At 51.7% G+C, this 23,798-nt stretch overlaps 1 protein-coding gene across 1 annotated transcript in view; it reads left to right on the forward strand.

The window, feature by feature from the left end:
* LOC140389355 (erythroferrone-like) overlaps nt 1-23,798 on the forward strand; it is a 284,489-nt gene that overhangs the window by 40,885 nt on the left and 219,806 nt on the right. Inside the window, exon 2 of the mRNA XM_072473521.1 lies at nt 20,007-20,117. Coding sequence (XP_072329622.1) covers nt 20,007-20,117 — 111 coding nt within the window. The remainder of the gene's footprint in view (nt 1-20,006; nt 20,118-23,798) is intronic.

Genomic DNA, 23,798 nt, shown 5'->3' on the forward strand with positions numbered 1-23,798 from the left:
GCTTATGTAGTTACATTGTATATGTTGTGTTGCCCTATTATGTATTTTCTTTTATTCCCTTTTCTTCCCATGTACTTAATGATCTGTTGAGCTGCTCGCAGAAAAATACTTTTCACTGTACCTCGGTACACGTGACAATAAACAAATCCAATCCATCCAATCCAATCCAGATCCACACACTTACCCTTTGGCTGCGAGAAGATTCCCAGAATCTGAAGGCCTGCTGTTTACTGTTTGATTGTTAGCAGCTGCCTTTATGGTGTTGATGCTCCTCGAATTCAAGCACACTGTTTAGGCATCAAAGGTTGCTTGAAATGCTATGTCCTAATCATCCTCTGAGACATGGCACATGTGCCCTCGAGGAGGCACTTGAGAGAGTGTGAAGTGCTCTCACAACTAACAAGGCTAATTCGTCTTTTGCAACAGCATTCAGCTGTGAAGCTAGAGGCTGCTCACAGTCAAAGGGAGTGAAATTGACTTTCATCATTGAAGCCACAGCAGAGCTCTGTCCTGGGTGAGTTTGGTAGGACAGACAGGCTGCAGCTGTGGTTGCCCCAGTTATGGGTCTCCGCAATAGTTTAAAATGGCTTGAAGGCTCACAGACACAAAGCCCCTTATGCTCTGACTCAGGGTTTACCCGTAACCTGGAACACTTCAACCCCCTGACCAAGTCATTCCCACCAACCCTCTTCACCTGCCCCTACCGCTCCCTGAGCACTTAGTGCCCTTGAGCTGCATGCCAGAAAATGTAAGTGGCTACTCACCTCCTCACATTCCCTCAGCGGCCTCTGCGCCAATTTTACATTTCTGAAAAGGAATATTAAAAGATGGCCACATGACCTCTCGCTGGGGAGTCGGTTAATTCCCAGGAAGCTGCTGCGTTCGACTGGATCTCACTAATGAGATGCAAATGAAGGTTAATGATATGGTCGCCATTTCTGGCCGCAATCCGCTCCTCGCCATCGGGAGCGGGCCAGCTGAATTGCAAACTGGTCCCTGCCCGGCCCGAGTCTCAATTTTGGCCTTTCCCATTATTTACATGGCGCACCCAGACCTGCGCTGGGTACATCACGGTGGCCAATCGCGCCCAGAGGGTAGGCATAAAAGCATCTTTCTCCAGTTGGTTGGCAGGATGTGACGAGTGGTGTGCCATAGGGATCAATGCTGGGGCCTCAACCTTTTACAATTTATATCAAACACTTGGATGAAAGGACCAATGATATGGTTGCTAAAGTTGCTGATGGGTAGGATAGTAAGATTTAATGGACATAATGAGGCAATACAAAGGGACATATATAGGTTAACTGAGTGAGCAAAGATCTGGCAAATGGAGCAAAATGTGGGAAAATGTGAAATCGTCCATTTTGTCAGTAAGAATAAAAGAGAAGCATATTATCTAAATGGCAAGAGATTGCTGAGCTCTGAGATACAGAGGGATCTGGGTGTCCGAGTTCATGAGTCACAAAAGGCTAGTATGCAGGTACAGAAAATAATTAGGAAAGCTAATAGAATGTTATCATTTATCGGAGGGGAATTGAAACCAAAAGTTGGGAATTTATGCTTCAGTTATACAGGTGCACTAATGAGACCATGGGCGAGATTCTCCGACACCCCCCCCCCCCCCCCCCCGCCGGGTCGGAGAATCGCCGGGGGCTGGCGTGAATCCTGCCCCCGCCGGTTGCCGAATTCTCCGGCACCGGATATTCGGCGGGGGCGGGAATCGTGCCGCGCCAGTTGGCGGGCCCCCCCCCCCCGCGATTCTCCGGCCCGGATGGGCCGAAGTCCCACTGCTAGAATGCCTGCCCCGCCGGCGTAGATTAAACCTACCTTACCGGCGGGACAAGGCGGCGCGGCGGGCTCCGGGGTCCTGGGGTGGGCGCGGGGTGATCTGGCCCCAGGGGGTGCCCCCACGGTGACCTGGCCCGCGATGGGGGCCCACCGATCCGCGGCGGGCCTGTGCCGTGGGGGCACTCTTTTCCTTCCGCCTTCGCCACGGTCTCCACCATGGCGGAGGCGGAAGAGACTCCCTCCACTGCGCATGCGCGGGAATGCCGTCAGCGGCCGCTAACGCTCCCGCGCATGCGCCGCCCGGAGATGCCATTTCCGCGCCAGCTGGCGGGGCACCAAAGGCCTTTTCCGCCAGCTGGCGGGGCGGAAATTAGTCCGGCGCGGGCCTAGCCCCTTAAGGTTGGGGCTCGGCCCCCAAAGATGCGGAGCATTCCGCACCTTTGGGGCGGCACGATGCCCGACTGATTTGCGCCGTTTTGGGCGTCGGTCGGCGGACATCGCGCCGATACCGGAGAATTTCGCCCCATATCTGTATCCTTATGTAAGTGCGTTGGAAGAAGTTCGGAGAAGGTTTTCTAGAACAGTACTTGGAATGGGCAGGATGTCTTACAAGGGATAGGCTTGTATCCACTGGAGTTCAGAAGAGTAAGCGGTGACTTGATTGAAACATGTAAGATCCTGAGGGCTATTGTCAAGGTGGATTTGGACAGGAAGTTCCCTCTTGTGGGAGAATCTAGAACTATTGAAAATAAGGGGTCACCCAATTTAAGACAGAGAAGAGGGGAATGTTTTCCTCTCAGAGAGTTCTGAGTCTTTGGAACACATTTCCTCAAAAGGTGGTGGGAGCAGAGATTTTGAACATTTTTAAGGCAAAGCCAGGTGGCTCCTTGATTAACAAGGGTGTCAGAGCTTATCAGGGTCAGGCAGGAATGTGGCATCGAGGTTACAATCAGATCAGCCATGATCTCGTTGAATGGTGGAGCAGGCTTGAGGGACCGAATGGCCTCCTCCTGCTTGTAATTCCATTGTTCGTGTGTTCAGACATGGGCCTAGATTCCGAGTATCTGGGTTTCATGTATCTGTGAGATAATAAGGGACGAGATTCTCCGACCCCCCCGCCGGGTCGGAGAATCGCCGGGAGCTGGCGTGAATCCCGCCCCCGCCGGTTGCCGAAGTCTCCGGCACCGGATATTCGGCGGGGGCAGGAATCGCGCCGCGCCGGTTGGCGGGCCCCCTCCCCTCGATTCTCCGGCCCGGATGGGCCGAAGTCCCGCCGCTAAAATGCCTGTCCCGCCGGCGTAAATTAAACCACCTACCTTACCGGCGGGACAAGGTGGCGCGGGCGGGCTCCAGGGTCCTAGGGGGGGTGCGGGGCGATCTGGCCCCGGGGGGTGCCCCCACGGTGGCCGGGCCGGCGATCGGGGCCCACCGATCCGCGGTCGGGCCTGTGCCGTGGGGGCACTCTTTCCCTTCCGCCTCCGCCACTTTCTCCGCCATGGCGGAGGCGGAAGAGACTCCCTCCACTGCGCATGCGCGGGAATACAGTCAGCGGCTGCTGACGCTCCCGCGCATTATCCGCCCGGAGATGTCATTTCCGCGCCAGCTGGCGGGGCACCAAAGGCCTTTTCCGCTAGCTGGCGGGGCGGAAATTCGTCCGGCGCTGACCTAGCCCCTTAAGGTTGGGGCTCGGCCCCCAAAGATGGGGAGCATTCCGCACCTTTGGGGCGGCGCGATGCCCGTCTGATTTGCGCCGCTTTGGGCGCCAGTCGGCCAAAGGTTTTCAATTTTATTTTTCCAATTAAGGGGCAATTTAGCGTGGCCAATCCACCTACCCTGCACATCTTTGGGTTGTGGAGGTGAGACACACGCAGACACGGGGAGAATGTACAAACTCCACACGGACAGTGATCCTGGGCTAGGATCGAACCTGGGTCCTCGGTGCCGTGAGCCAGCAGTGCTAACCACCATGTCACCCCTAAATAATAAAGTTTAACATCAATGGAAACTTCATTTCATTGTTGATCTATTTGTCAACCACTTTATTGCTATTACATTTTCATTACAATCTGAGATTTTCTGTCGGCAGAAAGGAATTTTGCCATTGAATCTTTGCCCCTGAGGCAGTCCTTTATGCTGCCTGTTCCAGTGGGGAAAGGGAGTTATAGCCAAGTCTCATTCTTTCCTCATCCAACATGCCTGCTCGCAGACTGTCCAGCATCATAAGGATGATGGTTAAGAAAGGAATATTACCTCTAAATACACTAAGAGTGTGAAGGTCAATTGTAGTACCTTTATCATCAGTACTGGCGAGATGAACTAATTCAACGCTGACTGGTCTCAGAATTTGGGATCTCTCTTGCCTGTTTGCCTCAGCACCACACTAGGTAATGCATCTACCAGCTGAGAGCTCTGGAGTCCTTCAATGCTGACTTCCTGTGCATTCCAGTTTCCTCTGCTTCATCATTGGTGGCACAGATGATGGAGATATTGGATTTCATCTGACTAACCCTTAGCTCTCTCCCGGAACCTCTCCGTGTCTCTCAACTTCCCTCCTCCTTCAAGTCACTCTTTGAAAACGATCTCTTTGACCAAGCATGCAGACACCGCTCCCAATATCTCCATCATCTGTGGTTCAGCACCAAATTTGTCTGATAATGTTCCTCTGGAGCATCTTAGGATGCAATACAATGTTAAATATTGGTATTTGTTGTTGAGCGTTTGAAAGGATTTAATGCTACATACATGAAGCCTTGAAAGAAAGACACTTGGTCATAATGGTGGCATTCAGCGGCACTGTACCAATGTACTTCACCAGGTTGGAATGTAATGAGGGTTTAAAGCCCCCATTGTCAGCATTAATGAATTCACATTCCAAGCTGTGTCAATAACATAAGTTGTTGGACCTAGTTCTGTTCTTAGCTGGTTACATGTCAGCACTGTCAGTTGCTACAGGTGTCATCTCTGGATGGATGTATTCCTGGAGGATTCACCACATGACCTCCAGGCTCTAAGAACCCCGACTCCACACTCCCACCATTTGGTGTCCACCTTCACGGTACACCAGTGCGTACCATCTACAAAATCTTACTGAGGCTCCTTTGACAGCACCTTCCAAACCAGTGGCCTCACTTGGAAAGACAAGGGCCGCAGATGCATGGGAACACCACCACCTGACTTGGACTTATTTTGGGTCAAAATCCTAGAACTTCCTCCTCAACAGCACAGTGGGTGTACCTACACCACATAGAGTGCAGCAGTTCAAGAAGGCAGCTCACCACCACCTTCTCAAGAGCAATTAGGGGTGGGCAATAAAAGCCAGTGATGCCCACATCCCCAGAAATAATTTTAAGAAAAGATGTTTCATTTGCCAATTGGATGATATTTGACTCTCAGTAAAATGGCATTTTGTGCCCATTGTCAATGATTTTATAACTAATAAGCAAAAGACACTCCTATGATTATTCTTCTTGGTTGCTCACAACCTGGGATTATTCTCTAATCCTCAGAGACTCTCAGCCAATTCTGGAGTGTTGGCATTCTCACCAGGGACCTGAGATATAGTCACCAGCCCAGTCATCTGCCCGTTTGCATTTAGAGACCAAGAAAGAGAAAGAGGAAGGAACAAGATTTGAATAAGATATGGGCCGAGAAATTGACTTGTGCTGACCGGCTGGGGAAGGAAGATGGAGAGGTGTAGATCTGGGGCGAAATTCTCCCCCAACGGCGGGATGTCCGCCGACTGGCGCCAAACTGGCGCCAATCAGACGGGCATCGCGCCGGCCCAAAGGTGCGGAAGGCTCCGCATCTTTGGCGGCCTAGCCCCAACATTGAGGGGCTAGGCCGACGCCGGAGGGATTTCCGCCCCGCCAGCTGGCGGAAATGGCGTTTGTTTCCCCACCAGCTGGCGCGGAAATGCGGCGCATGCGCGGGAGCGTCAGCGGCCGCTGTCAGTTTCCCAGCACATGCGCGGGAGCGTCAGCGGCCGCTGTCAGTTTCCCGCGCATGCGCAGTGGGGAGAGTCTCTTCCGCCTCCGCCATGGTGGAGGCCGTAGCGGAGGCGGAAGGGAAAGAGTGCCCCCACAGCACAGGCCCGCCTGCGGATCGGTGGGCCCCGATCGCGGGCCAGGCCACCGTGGGGGCACCCCCCCGGGGTCAGATCGCCCCGCGCCCCCCCCAGGACCCCGGAGCCCGCCCACGCCGCCTGGTCCCGCCGATAAATACCAGGTTTGATTTACGTCGGCGGGACAGGCAATTCCTGGGCGGGACTTCGGCCCATCCAGGCCGGAGAATCCAGCGGGGGGTCCCGCCAACTGGCGCGGCCGGATTCCCGCCCCCGCCCAATCTCCGGGAGCGGAGACTTCGGCGGGGGCGGGGGCGGGATTCACGGCGGCCAACGGCCATTCTCCGACCCGGCGGGGGGGTCGGAGAATGACGCCCCAGATTTTCTTCAGTTAACTGTGTCTCATGGACCCTACTATTTACTGAGATGTGAATTCAGGTTCTAGGGGAGGCAATAAGGACAGGAAGGCCAAAAGTACTGCTTCCTCGCTCGCTCGGGAGTTAAAACTGTAGGTATGTTTACTTTTTGTTCCCAGGTTTTCCGCCTGTCATCCAGCTTAATTAATTAACGGCTAACTGTTGGACAGGAAAGGCTGTGCCACAAGGCTTCAGGTACAAGTGGACTTAGCAGAGGTGGAGGCAGAGGATGATGCCAATCGCAAGGAGTATCAGGAACCTTAATGAAGATTGGGGATCAGAGATTGTGGATGTAGGATTCAGAGAGATCACGGCAGGGCAAGTGATCACGGTGGTCTGAGATCATTGAGGTGTGGGGGAGGTGGGATGTTGATTTTCCAGGGCAGTTTGCGGTTGAAACATTCCTGTTGTTTCTGGGCCCACAAGCAGTGCTGTAAATGCATTTATGTTATAGAGTTGACGCTTCTCACCAATTTCCTGTTCAGTTTCTCATGGCTGGGGAAACTCGAGCAGACAGTACTTACAAATAGAAACCTTGTTAAAATGGAGGCAGGCAGCCTCCTTAAAAAGTTGAACAATCGATGCGTCTCCCTCCAGTGACTCGATCACCCTTCCTTCATCCCGTCTCTGTTAAAGCTGGAATTAGGTGGATTCCAAGGTGACTAGGGATCAGGGTTGAAGATTTTCAATTTTACCTCTCCTACCCGCCCCAAAACTAACCCAATTAGAGGGGTTACAATTACCCCCGTGGTGGCTGATTGTGGTGCAGAAAAGATGGGGGGCTGGATTCTCCAATTTTGTGGCTAGGTGCCGACGCCTGCGCGGGAACTGTGGCGTTTTACAAAGCCAAAATCAGCGCAAAACCCTCACCGAATCTGGGACCGTTGAGGGGCTAGCAAGTGGCGTTGGGTACAACTCCCGGCTCCCGAGCCAGAAACACCGGAGAGTGGCCGGTCCGTGGCCGCGCATGCACAAGGCGACGATCTGCAGCGCTGCTGTGCAGAGACCCAACCTGCCAGATAGAGCCCCACTGGACCTCCACTCCTCGCCACCCCCAGACCACCCTCCACATTTCCCCCCAGTCCTCGCCGAAGCCCCCCCAGGCAGCGGCATGGCTCCCTCCCCCCTGACTGTGGCAGCGCTGGACACAGTCCGCAGCCACCATGCGAGGTTGACTAAAACAGAGCACAAGTGAACCGCGCCGGCGGGAACTCGGCCCATTGGGGGTGGAGCATCAGGGGAGGGCCTTCAGGTGACGCCCTGAGGCTGTCCCAACGGCGTGCATCATACTCCCGACGACACAGTTTTGGAGGGGGCAGAGCATCGGAAAGCAGGCGCCGCCCCTGATTTTGTCGTAAAAAGGGATTCTCCGCCCGATCGCCATTTAAGATATCGGCATCGGGCAATGAAGAATCCCGCCCGGGGTGTTGGGACGCCTGAAATCTTTGATTATCCCACCTGAGCACACAAGGAAGATCATTTGAATGCATAGGATTAGCTTTAGGTAATTAATAGAGAGCAAAGGTTTCTGGGGAAAAAAAGCAAGAATAGTTTCAGCAGTTCAGCTAATGTGATAGACATGGAATCAAGTGAAGAAATCCTGAAATGTAACTGTAAAACCAGTTGTGGTTGTTAAAGATTGCCCAGAGATGACTCATGCAGTAGAGAGGTGTCTGATGGACAAGAGATCTCACACTGGTATGTCGCGGTGAATGAAATATGCAGATGCTGTGATTCCACAGTGATATAAACACATGTGAAATACTCTAGCTATTCCTTGAGCCACCAGAGCGATTTGTACTGTAGAGGTATTCAGATGTGGACCTCAATGACATTGAAAGTTCAGTGAAATCTCAATGATCGTTACTGATGTGGATCAGAAAAAAAAGCTTGCATTTATTTATTGCCTTTCACAACCTCTGGACATCCCAAAATATTTTACAGCCAATGAAGTATGTTTATTGAAGAGTAATCACTGCCGCAGGATCTTTAAACCTGACAGTCAATTTGCACACGGCAAGAGGATAATGGCTAGATTATCTGTTTTGATGATGTAGGTTGAGGGATAAATGCTGGCCAGGACACCAGGGGAAGGTTGATGTACTTCTTCCAGGTGGTGCCGTGGTAAACAGGGCCTCAGTTTAACATCACTTTGAAAAGACAGAACCAGCAAAAGTGAAAAATCCCTTCAGTACAACACAAAGTGTCAGCCAGGATTTTTTACTCAAGTCTCTGGAGCAAGACTTGAACCTGCAACCTTTTGACTCAGAGGCGAGAGTGTCCCCAACTGATTCACAGCCGACACGGAGATCACTGCGGCAAGACAACATTTGGCAACAGTATTTAAACATTGCATTGTTTTGAAATCGTCAACCACATCCACAATAAGGATGGACCCTGTTGCAAGTGAATAATAATGGGCACATTTTTAAAGTAAAGAGCTTGCATTTACGTAGCACCTTACATACCGTCTAGCATTTTACACTAATGGATTACTTCTAAAGGGCAGTCACTGTTGATTAAGTAGCAAAATGTAATGTGTTCCCAATCTTGGGCTTTACAGGACAGCTTATGTTTTGAATTGCCTCCTTTAACTTAAGGTCAAACAGAATATTCTGAAAAGGGGGACAGTGAGGTCAAAGGAAACTTATTGAAATCAATATGTGTCAATTTTGACATTTTGGCACACACTACCGACAGAAAAAGGGACAGCTGTTTTTTGAGTTGCAGAGGGACAGAGAAAGCAACTACTTAGTGAGGCGGAAAGCAATACAGTTACTGCTGTGGGGAAGCAGAAAGATTGAATACAGTTACTGCTGTGGGGAAGCAGAAAGATTGTTTTGTGTTATCAACCAAGCAGGATGACAGTGAGAGCTTCTTCTCCATTTGAATAGACGGAGACAAAACAGATGGGATTTTGGAGACTTAAGGAACAAAACGTTTGGCAAGGCGGGCCTCACTGGTGATGGTCACTCAGCCTGGGTGGAATGACTCTGAAGGGCAATGGGAGTGTTTACATAGCAGGGCACGGTGAATTGAACATCCTGGAGAGCTGGGGGCTACTTGCCACCTTTTCTTGTAATGCTAAACATCTGGCAAAAGTGCAGTTCTCAGAAAAAGGCGCTCGTAGATGTATCTTGGTTCTGTTAGTTTGCTAAGGCGAAAGTACCTTTTCTTTAGTTTGGTATATTTAGTTCCCTCTTAAGTAATGTTTCACCATGGTGATTTCAGTTTGTTGTAGTAAAAGTCTCCCCAACAGCGCGATGTCCGCCGACTGGCGCCAAAAACGGCGCCAATCAGACGGGTATTGCGCCGGCCCAAAGGTGCGGAATGCTCCACATCTTTGGGGGCCGAGCCCCAACATTGAGGGGCTAGGCCAGCGCCGGAGGGATTTCCGCCCCGCCAGCTGGCGGAAATGGCGTTTGTTGCCCCGCCAGCTGGCGCGGAAATGCGGCGCATGCGCGGGAGCGTCAGCGGCCGCCGACAGTTTCCCGCGCATGCACAGTGGGGAGAGTCTCTTCCGCCTCAGCCATGGTGGAGGTTGTGGCGGAGGCGGAAGGGAAAGAGTGCCCCCACGGCACAGGCCCGCCCGCGGATCGGTGGGCCTCGATTGCGGGCCAGGCCACCGTGGGGGCACCCCGCGGGATCAGATCGCCCCGCGCCCCCCCCAGGACCCCGGAGCCTGCCCACGCCGCCTGGTCCTGCCGGTAAATACCAGCTTTGATTTACGCCGGCGGGACAGGCAATTTCTGGGTGGGAGAATCGAGCGGGGGGTCCCGCCAATCGGCGCGGCCCGATTCCCGCCCCCGCCCAATCTCCGGTACTGGAGACTTCGGCGGGGGCGGGATTCACGGCGGCCAACGGCCATTCTCCGACCCGGCGGGGGGTCGGAGAATGACACCGCTTTCTTGTTCTTCAATCATCTCCGGAAGTCATTGGCAAATTCATTTCTTTGTACATCTTATCAGTCTCTACAGGGATCATAACTGTTGGCCAAATTGTTCCACGAAAAAAAAAAGCTCCCAACCTATTTTTGTTGTGATCGACTGAGAGGAAAATGTTGAGCCAAGACACCAGGAGAACTCAGGGGATATTTTACTTCCACCTGATAGGCGACACGAGCTGACATTGTTATTGTTAGGCATGAGAGCCAAAGTGTATTCTTATTCACTTAGTGTAGCCACAAAGAATTTGGACGAGGTGATCTCGCTAATTATCTTGTCGAAATCAAAATTCAAAATAAATGCAGTGCTTTCAACAACAATAACCTCCATTTATAACGTGTCTCTCACAAGATGTCTGAAGGGGGACTGGGGGTCGGGGGTGGGGCGGTTGACAGACACTGAGCTGGAGGTTAGGGAAACATACTATTTTTAATCTGAAGATATTTGGGATTGTGGGGGAGGGTGGAAGAGAGAAATTCCACAGTAGACACCTACTTAGAAGGGCGCCTGTTCAGTTGAGAAGAATAACGTATTCAGACCCTTTTGAGTGCAGATGATTTCATTTCATACATAACGATGATTCTCAAGTTAAGGACTGAAAAAGAGTATTGTATGAAAGAAACGCTGAAAGTGATATGTGAAAGAGTTAGTGTAAGCAAACATCCAAACTGTTCCAAAAGTGCGTGCCAATTCACAAACCCACCCTCGAAGCATCATGCCCATGACTGTATTTGCAAGAGTGAAGCTCTTGGCTCTGCCCAAGCAGACATATTCCAGCTGCTTCAGAATTAGTGGCAAAGTCCCACCAGTTCCAACTCCCTCTATTTTCCACAAAGTGTCAGCAGTTCCTTTCAATAAATCTCCCTGTGTTTTTATATTACTCTTTCCAAAGCGATTTATTTTTTCTTAATAACTGAAATATAACCACCGATAAAGAACAAAGGCAACAAGAAATGAAATGAAAATCGCTTATTGTCACAAGTAGGTTTCAAATGAAGTTACTGTGAAAAGCCCCTCGTCGCCACATTTCCGGCGCCTGTTCGGGGAGGCTGTTACGGGAATTGAACCGTGCTGCTAGCCTGCCTTGGTCTGCTTTCAAAGCCAGCGATTTAGCCCGGTGCTAAATAGCCCGTTGCCTAAACAGCCCCTTGCTGCTGAAAGGTGATGCATTCGTTGGGAAAACAAGGTAATTGATCTGATTGGCTAAGACAATGGCCGAAATTCATCGGCCGTTGCGGTTTTCTGTTGCCGATAGCAGCGTACCTCCGCCCAGGGTTTCCCGGCGGCGTGGGGTGGCTTCAATGGGAAATCCCATTGACAAGCGCCAAAAGTATAGAATCCCACTGCCAGCGAACTGCGTGTGGCGGAGCAACAAGCCCGATGTTTCAATGGCCGGGTCGAAGCTGGGATCTTACATTGTCCCATCCACCTCTTTCCTTATTCAATATATTGACCTGTGCTCATTAATATTCACCAGCAAACTTAGCAAAGGTTTCATGAAGCTTATATTTTAACAAATGTTTGCAACTCTAGTAATTATGGACAATTTGTTTCAAAAATGGGACTACAATAGCAATCTTTTTAAAATCCTCAATCATTAAAATCTGAGTAGAGAGGCGCTGGGTGGGACAGTGGGTCAGACACTGTCCTTTCACACTCTGGGACTGGGTGGGACAGTGGGTCAGACACTGTCCTTTCACACTCTGGGACTGGGTGGGACAGTGGGTCAGACACTGTCCTTTCACACTCTGGGACTGGGTGGGACAGTGGGTCAGACACTGTCCTTTCACACTCTGGGACTGGGTGGGACAGTGGGTCAGACACTGTCCTTTCACACTCTGGCGCTGGGTGGGACAGTGGGTCAGACACTGTCCTTTCTCACTCTGGGACTGGGTGGGACAGTGGGTCAGACACTGTCCTTTCTCACTCTGGGACTGGGTGGGACAGTGGGTCAGACACTGTCCTTTCACACTCTGGGACTGGGTGGGACAGTGGGTCAGACACTGTCCTTTCACACTCTGGGACTGGGTGGGACAGTGGGTCAGACACTGTCCTTTCACACTCTGGGACTGGGTGGGACAGTGGGTCAGACACTGTCCTTTCACACTCTGGGACTGGGTGGGACAGTGGGTCAGACACTGTCCTTTCTCACTCTGGGACTGGGTGGGACAGTGGGTCAGACACTGTCCTTTCTCACTCTGGGACTGGGTGGGACAGTGGGTCAGACACTGTCCTTTCTCACTCTGGGACTGGGTGGGACAGTGGGTCAGACACTGTCCTTTCACACTCTGGGACTGGGTGGGACAGTGGGTCAGACACTGTCCTTTCTCACTCTGGGACTGGGTGGGACAGTGGGTCAGACACTGTCCTTTCTCACTCTGGGACTGGGTGGGACAGTGGGTCAGACACTGTCCTTTCACACTCTGGGACTGGGTGGGACAGTGGGTCAGACACTGTCCTTTCACACTCTGGGACTGGGTGGGACAGTGGGTCAGACACTGTCCTTTCACACTCTGGGACTGGGTGGGACAGTGGGTCAGACACTGTCCTTTCACACTCTGGGACTGGGTGGGACAGTGGGTCAGACACTGTCCTTTCTCACTCTGGGACTGGGTGGGACAGTGGGTCAGACACTGTCCTTTCTCACTCTGGGACTGGGTGGGACAGTGGGTCAGACACTGTCCTTTCTCACTCTGGGACTGGGTGGGACAGTGGGTCAGACACTGTCCTTTCACACTCTGGGACTGGGTGGGACAGTGGGTCAGACACTGTCCTTTCTCACTCTGGGACTGGGTGGGACAGTGGGTCAGACACTGTCCTTTCTCACTCTGGGACTGGGTGGGACAGTGGGTCAGACACTGTCCTTTCTCACTCTGGGACTGGGTGGGACAGTGGGTCAGACACTGTCCTTTCACTCTCTGGGACTGGGTGGGACAGTGGGTCCGACACTGTCCTTTCACACTCTGGGACTGGGTGGGACAGTGGGTCAGACACTGTCCTTTCACACTCTGGGACTGGGTAGGACAGTGGGTCAGACACTGTCCTTTCTCACTCTGGGACTGTGTGGGACAGTGGGTCAGACACTGTCCTTTCACACGCTGGGACTGGGCGGGACAGTGGGTCAGACAGTGTCCTTTCACACGCTGGGACTGGGTGGGACAGTGGGTCAGACACTGTCCTTTCACACTCTGGGACTGGGTGGGACAGTGGGTCAGACACTGTCCTTTCTCACTCTGGGACTGGGTGGGACAGTGGGTCAAACACTGTCCTTTCACACTCTGGGACTGGGTGGGACAGTGGGTCAGACGCTGTCCTTTCATACTCTGGGACTGGGTGGGACAGTGGGTCAGACGCTGTCCTTTCTCACTCTGGGACTGGGTGGGACAGTGGGTCAGACGCTGTCCTTTCTCACTCTGGGACTGGGTGGGACAGTGGGTCAGACACTGTCCTTTCACACTCTGGGACTGGGTGGGACAGTGGGTCAGACACTGTCCTTTCACACTCTGGGACTGGGCGGGACAGTGGGGCAGACACTGTCCTTTCACACTCTGGGACTGGGCGGGACAGTGGGTCAGACACTGTCCTTTCACACTCTGGGACTGGGTGGGACAGTGGGTCAGACACTGTCCTTTCACACTCTGGGACTGGGTGGGACAGTGGGTCAGACACTGTCCTTTCACACTCTGGGACTGGGTGGGACAGTGGGTCAGACACTGTCCTTTCACACTCTGGGACTGGGTGGGACAGTGGGTCAGACACTGTCCTTTCACACTCTGGGACTGGGTGGGACAGTGGGTCAGACACTGTCCTTTCTCACTCTGGGACTGGGTGGGACAGTGGGTCAGACACTGTCCTTTCACACTCTGGGACTGGGCGGGACAGTGGGTCAGACACTGTCCTTTCACACTCTGGGACTGGGTGGGACAGTGGGTCAGACACTGTCCTTTCTCACTCTGGGACTGGGTGGTACAATGGGTCAGACACTGTCCTTTCTCACTCTGTGACTGGGTGGGACAGTGGGTCAGACACTGTCCTTTCACACTCTGGGACTGGGTGGTACAATGGGTCAGACACTGTCCTTTCTCACTCTGGGACTGGGTGGGACAGTGGGTCAGACACTGTCCTTTCACACTCTGGGACTGGGTGGGACAGTGGGTCAGACACTGTCCTTTCACACTCTGGGACTGGGTGGGACAGTGGGTCAGACACTGTCCTTTCTCACTCTGGATTGGGTGGGACAGTGGGTCAGACACTGTCCTTTCACACTCTGGGACTGGGTGGGACAGTGGGTCAGACACTGTCCTTTCACACTCTGGGACTGGGTGGGACAGTGGGTCCGACACTGTCCTTTCACACTCTGGGACTGGGTGGGACAGTGGGTCAGACCCTGTCCTTTCACATTCTGGGACTGGGTGGGACAGTGGGTCAGACACTGTCCTTTCTCACTCTGGATTGGGTGGGACAGTGGGTCAGACACTGTCCTTTCACACTCTGGGACTGGGTGGGACAGTGGGTCAGACACTGTCCTTTCACACTCTGGGACTGGGTGGGACAGTGGGTCCGACACTGTCCTTTCACACTCTGGGACTGGGTGGGACAGTGGGTCAGATCCTGTCCTTTCACACTCTGGGACTGGGTGGGACAGTGGGTCAGACACTGTCCTTTCACACTCTGGGACTGGGTGGGACAGTGGGTCAGACACTGTCCTTTCTCACTCTGGATTGGGTGGGACAGTGGGTCAGACACTGTCCTTTCACACTCTGGGACTGGGTGGGACAGTGGGTCAGACACTGTCCTTTCACACTCTGGGACTGGGTGGGACAGTGGGTCAGACGCTGTCCTTTCTCTCTCTGGGACTGGGTGGGACAGTGGGTCAGACACTGTCCTTTCACACTCTGGGACTGGGTGGGACAGTGGGTCAGACACTGTCCTTTCACACTCTGGGACTGGGTGGGACAGTGGGTCAGACACAGTCCTTTCACACTCTGGGACTGGGTGGGACAGTGGGTCAGACACTGTCCTTTCACACTCTGGGACTGGGTGGGACACTGGGTCAGACACTGTCCTTTCACACTCTGGGACTGGGTGGAGCAGTGGGTCAGACACTGTCCTTTCTCACTCTGGGACTGGGTGGGGCAGTGGGTCAGACACCGTCCTTTCTCACTCTGGGACTGGGTGGGGCAGTGGGTCAGACACTGTCCTTTCACACTCTGGGGCTGGGTGGGACAGCGGGTCAGACACTGTCCTTTCACACTCTGGGACTGGGTGGGGCAGTGGGTCAGACACTGTCCTTTCTCACTCTGGGACTGGGTGGGGCAGTGGGTCAGACACTGTCCTTTCACACTCTGGGGCTAGGTGGGACAGTGGGTCAGACACTGTCCTTTTTCACTCTGGGACTGCGTGGGACAGTGGGTCAGACACTGTCCTTTCACACTCTGGGACTGGGTGGGATAGTGGGTCAAACACTGTCCTTTCACACTCTGGGACTGGGCGGGACAGTGGGTCAGACACTGTCCTTTCACACTCTGGGACTGGGTGGGACAGTGGGTCAGACACTGTCCTTTCACACTCTGGGATTGGGTGGGACAGTGGGTTAGACACTGTCCGTTCACATCTGGGACTGGGTGGGACAGTGGGTCAGACACTGTCCTTTAACACTCTGGGACTGGGTGGGGCAGTGGGTCAGACACTGTCCTTTCTCACTCTGGGACTGGGTGGGGCAGTGGGTCAGACACTTTCCTTTCACACTCTGGGGCTAGGTGGGACAGTGGGTCAGACACTGTCCTTTTTCACTCTGGGACTGCGTGGGACAGTGGGTCAGACACTGTCCTTTCACACTCTGGGACTGGGTGGGATAGTGGGTCAAACAGTGTCCTTTCACACTCTGGGACTGGGTGGGACAGTGGGTCAGACACTGTCCTTTCACACTCTGGGACTGGGTGGGACAGTGGGTCAGACACTGTCCTTTCACACTCTGGGACTGGGCGGGACAGTGGGTCAGACACTGTCCTTTCACACTCTGGGACTGGGTGGGACAGTGGGTCAGACAGTGTCCTTTCACACTCTGGGACTGGGTGGGACAGTGGGTCAGACACTGTCCTTTCACACTCTGGGATTGGGTGGGACAGTGGGTTAGACACTGTCCTTTCACACTCTGGGACTGGGTGGGACAGTGGGTTAGACACTGTCCTTTCACACTCTGGGACTTGGTGGGACAGTGGGTCCGACACTGTCCTTTCACACTGGGACTGGGTGGGACAGTGGGTCAGACACTGTCCTTTCACACTCTGGGACTGGGTGGGACAGTGGGTCAGACACTGTCCTTTCACACTCTGGGACTGGGTGGGACAGTGGTTCAGACACTACCTTTCACACTCTGGGACTGGGTGGGACAGTGGGTCAGACACTGTCCTTTCACACTCTGGGACTGGGTGGGACAGTGGGTCAGACACTGTCCTTTCTCACTCTGGGACTGGGTGGGACAGTGGGTCAGACACTGTCCTTTCTCACTCTGGGACTGGGTGGGACAGTGGGTCAGACACTGTCCTTTCACACTCTGGGACTGGGTGGGACAGTGGGTCAGACACTGTCCTTTCACAGTCTGGGACGGGGTGGGACAGTGGGTCAGACACTGTCCTTTCACACTCTGGGACTGGGTGGGCCAGTGGTTCAGACACTACCTTTCACACTCTGGGTCTGGGTGGGACAGTGGTTCAGACACTGTCCTTTCACACTCTGGGACTGGGTGGGACAGTGGTTCAGACACTGTCCTTTCTCACTCTGGGACTGGGTGGGACAGTGGTTCAGACACTGTCCTTTCTCACTCTGGGACTGGGTGGGACAGTGGTTCAGACACTACCTTTCACACTCTGGGACTGGGTGGGACAGTGGGTCAGACACTGTCCTTTCTCACTCTGGATTGGGTGGGACAGTGGGTCAGACACTGTCCTTTCACACTCTGGGACTGGGTGGGACAGTGGGTCAGACACTGTCCTTTCACACTCTGGGACTGGGTGGGACAGTGGGTCAGACGCTGTCCTTTCTCTCTCTGGGACTGGGTGGGACAGTGGGTCAGACACTGTCCTTTCACACTCTGGGACTGGGTGGGACAGTGGGTCAGACACTGTCCTTTCACACTCTGGGACTGGGTGGGACAGTGGGTCAGACACTGTCCTTTCACACTCTGGGACTGGGTGGGACACTGGGTCAGACACTGTCCTTTCACACTCTGGGACTGGGTGGAGCAGTGGGTCAGACACTGTCCTTTCTCACTCTGGGACTGGGTGGGGCAGTGGGTCAGACACCGTCCTTTCTCACTCTGGGACTGGGTGGGGCAGTGGGTCAGACACTGTCCTTTCACACTCTGGGGCTGGGTGGGACAGTGGGTCAGACACTGTCCTTTCACACTCTGGGACTGGGTGGGGCAGTGGGTCAGACACTGTCCTTTCTCACTCTGGGACTGGGTGGGGCAGTGGGTCAGACACTGTCCTTTCACACTCTGGGGCTAGGTGGGACAGTGGGTCAGACACTGTCCTTTTTCACTCTGGGACTGCGTGGGACAGTGGGTCAGACACTGTCCTTTCACACTCTGGGACTGGGTGGGATAGTGGGTCAAACACTGTCCTTTCACACTCTGGGACTGGGCGGGACAGTGGGTCAGACACTGTCCTTTCACACTCTGGGACTGGGTGGGACAGTGGGTCAGACACTGTCCTTTCACACTCTGGGATTGGGTGGGACAGTGGGTTAGACACTGTCCGTTCACATCTGGGACTGGGTGGGACAGTGGGTCAGACACTGTCCTTTAACACTCTGGGACTGGGTGGGGCAGTGGGTCAGACCCTGTCCTTTCTCACTCTGGGACTGGGTGGGGCAGTGGGTCAGACACTTTCCTTTCACACTCTGGGGCTAGGTGGGACAGTGGGTCAGACACTGTCCTTTTTCACTCTGGGACTGCGTGGGACAGTGGGTCAGACACTGTCCTTTCACACTCTGGGACTGGGTGGGATAGTGGGTCAAACAGTGTCCTTTCACACTCTGGGACTGGGTGGGACAGTGGGTCAGACACTGTCCTTTCACACTCTGGGACTGGGTGGGACAGTGGGTCAGACACTGTCCTTTCACACTCTGGGACTGGGCGGGACAGTGGGTCAGACACTGTCCTTTCACACTCTGGGACTGGGTGGGACAGTGGGTCAGACAGTGTCCTTTCACACTCTGGGACTGGGTGGGACAGTGGGTCAGACACTGTCCTTTCACACTCTGGGATTGGGTGGGACAGTGGGTTAGACACTGTCCTTTCACACTCTGGGACTGGGTGGGACAGTGGGTTAGACACTGTCCTTTCACACTCTGGGACTTGGTGGGACAGTGGGTCCGACACTGTCCTTTCACACTGGGACTGGGTGGGACAGTGGGTCAGACACTGTCCTTTCACACTCTGGGACTGGGTGGGACAGTGGGTCAGACACTGTCCTTTCACACTCTGGGACTGGGTGGGACAGTGGTTCAGACACTACCTTTCACACTCTGGGACTGGGTGGGACAGTGGGTCAGACACTGTCCTTTCACACTCTGGGACTGGGTGGGACAGTGGGTCAGACACTGTCCTTTCTCACTCTGGGACTGGGTGGGACAGTGGGTCAGACACTGTCCTTTCACACTCTGGGACTGGGTGGGACAGTGGGTCAGACACTGTCCTTTCACACTCTGGGACGGGGTGGGACAGTGGGTCAGACACTGTCCTTTCACACTCTGGGACTGGGTGGGCCAGTGGTTCAGACACTACCTTTCACACTCTGGGTCTGGGTGGGACAGTGGTTCAGACACTGTCCTTTCACACTCTGGGACTGGGTGGGACAGTGGTTCAGACACTGTCCTTTCTCACTCTGGGACTGGGTGGGACAGTGGTTCAGACACTACCTTTCACACTCTGGGTCTGGGTGGGACAGTGGTTCAGACACTACCTTTCACACTCTGGGACTGGGTGGGACAGTGGTTCAGACACTACCTTTCACACTCTGGGACTGGGTGGGACAGTGGGTCAGACACTGTCCTTTCACACTCTGGGACTGGGTGGGACAGTGGGTCAGACACTGTCCTTTCACACTCTGGGACTGGGTGGGACAGTGGTTCAGACACTACCTTTCACACTCTGGGACTGGGTGGGACAGTGGGTCAGGCACAGTCCTTTCATTGTCTCGGATTGGGTGGCTCAACGAATGCCATGCCACCCTTCTAACCCGGATTGCATAATACCGTGGCTCAGGCGTCTTATTTTACCTTTGAGTCTAGGGTCAACTCTGACGAGGATTTACAGAATGACAGTTTTTGCTAGTTGTCCGGGTCCATTTGAACTGCTGCTCGTCCAGTTTGCCAGCCCCAAGTTTTCAGTCTTTTCAAGTGCACTGGATTGATTGTACAGATACACTATGGTTGGATCAGAGACATAGTCATCATTATTTAGTCTATAATTTATCAGGCAGGAGAAGTCTGATGGATTTCATTCATCACCTAACTTCCCGGAGTACTGCATGGTCCATCGTTGAGGGAGCTCCACTCCGCGTGCAACCTCTGCTGCAATCTGAGTGGTTAACATTGTTCCAGTTGAAGAATTAATGTATTAACGAATTAAAATTCAAGTTCTACTGGGAACATTGCCCACTGTTATCTGAATTAGTTAATTCTTAGCTCATTCAAAGTTTCTGCAGTCTATGCCAAATCATGACTATGTTCCATAACTCAGTCCTTTTCGCAGTATCTGGACTCCAGCCTTATTTCTCACCTTTTCTCTGGCAGCTACCAGATATGCCCGTGGACCCACATGATAGCTGGCTTCTGTTTGTAGAACACTCCGAGAAAGGGGTCAATGACAGGAGGAAGAACAAGGGAAGAGGACGGAAATCTCAGGTAATTATTATGTGGCGATGGACGAGGTGGTGATTCGGCATTGTGCCAGGCGCTGTTATCATATTCATGTTGGCGTGTGAATAACTTGTTTGAAATTCGTAAAATTGCAGTTCCGTTGACAATTTAGCATGATCTGAACATGGGACATGAACAAAAGAACGATCGGGTGTCACCACCAAAGTGTGTGGGTTGGCTGATGTGTTGGAGAAGGAGGCCTCCCTGTTTGATAGAGCAATCTGGTTCCTTTAGCAGGATAACATCATAGTGGAACATTTCAGTGGATGCTATTGATTCGAACAAGCCTAACATGTTCAAAGGGGAAATCCAATTCTTTATGCAGCACCAGACTCAACCAACAAGAATAACTTGCACCCATGGTCTGTGTACCTACATCCATTGACTATGTGTACCAGCAAGCCCTATGTATCCAGACCCTAGATCTTGTGTATCTTCATTCCTGGATTTCTATCCAGACGAAAATACGAACATGTGAATTAGGAGCAGGAGTAGGCCACTTGGCCTCTCGAGTCTGCCCTGCCATTCAATTGATCTGATTGTAACTTCAGCCCCACATTCCCACCTACCCCCGATAACTTTTCACCCCCTTGCTTATCCATAATCTATCTCGCTCTGCATTAAAAATATTCAATGATATCAGCTTCTGGGTCGCCTTCTTTGGTACGTTATCAGGGATTTGGGGCATTCAATTGGAGCCATGCCCGTTGGTGGCCACCTTTGGAATGTCTGGCTCCCGGGGGCTGCAGGCGGGGATTAAGGCAGATGTCTTAGCCTTCGCCTCGCTGAGAGGCCAGAGGTGAGTTCTATTTGGTTGGAGGCACCGGTGCCGCCTAAGTTGTTGACTTGGTTGGGGGATTTGATGGAATTTCTACACCAAAAGAAGATTAAGTATACCTTTAGGGGGTTGGTGGAAGGGTTCTACTTGACATGGCAGCTTTTTATCCCCTTTTTTAGGGAGCTGGTTACTGGTAGCTGTTAGGGGGAGGGGAAAAGGTTTGTCTTCTTAGTTGGGTTCAGGGTTTGCTAAGGTTTTGTGTTATTTATGGGGGAGAAGAGTTCAGGATATCAGGATGGGTGTAGTTTAAGGATAGGGTGGAGTCGGGGTTGTTGTATTGTTGGTGGGTTTGTTTGTTATAATGAAACTTTTGCTTGAATAATTTTTTTTTTAAATATTCAAAGACTCTGCTTCACCACCTCTTTGGGGAAGAGAGTTCCAGAGAATCATTACCCTCTTAGAGAAAAAAATTCTCTTCATCTCTGTCTTAAATGGGCGATGCCTTATTTTTAAATAGTAGCCTCTAGTTCAAGAATCACCTACACGAGGAAACATCCTCTCCACATCCATCCTGTCAAAACCCCTCAGGATCTTGTATGTTCAATCAAGTCATCTCTTACTCTTATAAATTCCAGAGGATACACCTTTAGCCTGTCCAACCTTTCCCCATAAGACAATTCTCCCATTGCAGGCATGAATCTCGTAAACCTTCTCTGATCTTCTAACACATTGACAATCTTTCTTGAATAGGGAGGCTAATATTATACACAATTCTATGGTGATCTCACCATTTCCCTGCACAACTCTCTACTTTTGTATTCAATTCCCCTCGCAACAAACAATAACATTCTATTAGCTTTCCTAATTACTTGCTGTACCTGCATGCTACCTTTTGTGATCCATGCACTAGGACACCCAGATCCCGCGACACCTCAGGCATCTGAAATCTCTCACCATTTATTCTTCTTCTTGCCAAATTGGAAATTACACATTTTCCCACATTCTGCTCCATTTGCCGGACCTTTTTTCACTCGCTTAAACTATCTATATTTCTATGTTGCCTCCTTATGCCCTCTTCGCAACTTACTTTCCTACCTATCATGTATCATCAGAAAATTAACAACCATACTTTCACCCTCTTTATCCAAGTGTACCAATATGAATTGTAAAAGGTTGAGGCCCCAGCACTGTGGCACACCACTCGTTACGTCTTGTCAACCAGAAAATTACCCATTTATACTTACTCTCTGTTTCATTTAAACCAGCCAATCTTCTCTCCGAGCCAATATGTTACCCCCCACACCATGTGCTTTCATTTTCTGCACTAATCTTCCATGTGGCACCTTAAAAAAATGCCTCTGCAAATATACCTGATAACCTGTACTGAACATAATGCCTCAGGTGCTTCACAAATGGAAAGTTAGCACCAAACTATAGGGTAGAAATTAAGTGAAGTTGAGATTCTTGAGGTTCCTGAGATTCTGCTGAGGAAGATGGATCTTGAGATGACTTTTAAAAATGGCGCATGAAGTTGAATGACAGTGCATGGAATGAACGTCAATGGAGCCAGAGGTGCTGAGGACACTGCCCTCAATGATGCATGAAGGGAAATATACCAAAGGTGAAAGCAGGAGAAACCATGTTGAGATAGGGCTGGGGCACTTGCTTAGACATTTGTTTAAAAGTCCGGTCACTTGATCCAGTTCACTTCTCAGAGAACATTGAATTCCTTATCCATGAAGCTGCAACCTAAGCTCTAGGATGGGCCATACCAAAATTTTGCTGCCTTTGTCTTAACACGCAGAAAGTCCCCTTCCCCATCGCCTCTGTGCTCGTTAACCGGCTATAGCTTCCACTCAAGCGCTGTCACTATTTTAAAATTCTCACCCATGTTTTCAAATCTCCCCATGGATTCGCCCTTCCACATCCCTAAACTCCGTTGCCCAAATAAAGTTTTCCTCAGTTGTCAGAAAGCTGCACTTGGTGGGAAGAACATGAGACTTTCTGCAGAGCTGACTGAATTTATCTGATAGCATTCTTGTGAAGCATTCTGTCAAAGTTAAATATGCTTAAGACGTAAATTGTTGGTGTTGCTGTTGAGTGATAACCAAAAGGTCAAACAGTGTGAAAGTCTTTCACCTTAATATGGTATCAATATGGTATCAGAAAAACTAAAGAGATTGCCAGGAGAAAACATTTGACCAAAAGTATAAAGATAAGAAAAGAGGTTCAATGTGAAACAACGTCGGCTTCCAAATATGTAGGAAAAGCAAGCTAGAAATGTTTGCATAGCTTTGCTTAGTACATTTAAAATAAATTAAGGTTTGCATTTATGTAGCGCCTTTCACAACCTAGTGAAGTAGTTTTTGTAATGTCAGGAGATAGATGAGAGTTAACAGTAAGGGCTGGAAATAGGGGATATGGGATAGGGAACAAGAGACATGATAGTATTATGAAATTGGGAGTATGGAAAAGGGGATATTAGATTGGAGCCATGAGTACGGTGCAAGATGTATAAGTATAGCGGCCAGAAGGTATGGAATGGAGGTAGATGATGAGAGGGATGGGATTGGGGAATAAGGATATGAAATAAGGTATTGGATAAGGGATAACGAGTATCGGGCGGAACTATGGGGAAAGAGCAGGGGAATGGGTCTGCTTGGCTAACCCTTTCAAAGAAATGGGAGGGACAGATTTTGATGCTAACAGAATCGAGAGATACGAGAATAGTGCAGGCAGGTGTTGCTGTGATAAAAGATCAATCATTATCTTATTTAATAGCAGTGCAGGCTCAAGGGGCTGAATGGATTTCAATTTCTTATGATCACATGCTTGTATGTCCTTATGTGACAAAGGAAATGTGGGAACCAATTTGCAAATGGTGAGGT

Source organism: Scyliorhinus torazame, chromosome 14 (genome assembly GCF_047496885.1).
Source record: "Scyliorhinus torazame isolate Kashiwa2021f chromosome 14, sScyTor2.1, whole genome shotgun sequence".
In the NCBI taxonomy this organism is placed as follows: domain Eukaryota; kingdom Metazoa; phylum Chordata; class Chondrichthyes; order Carcharhiniformes; family Scyliorhinidae; genus Scyliorhinus; species Scyliorhinus torazame.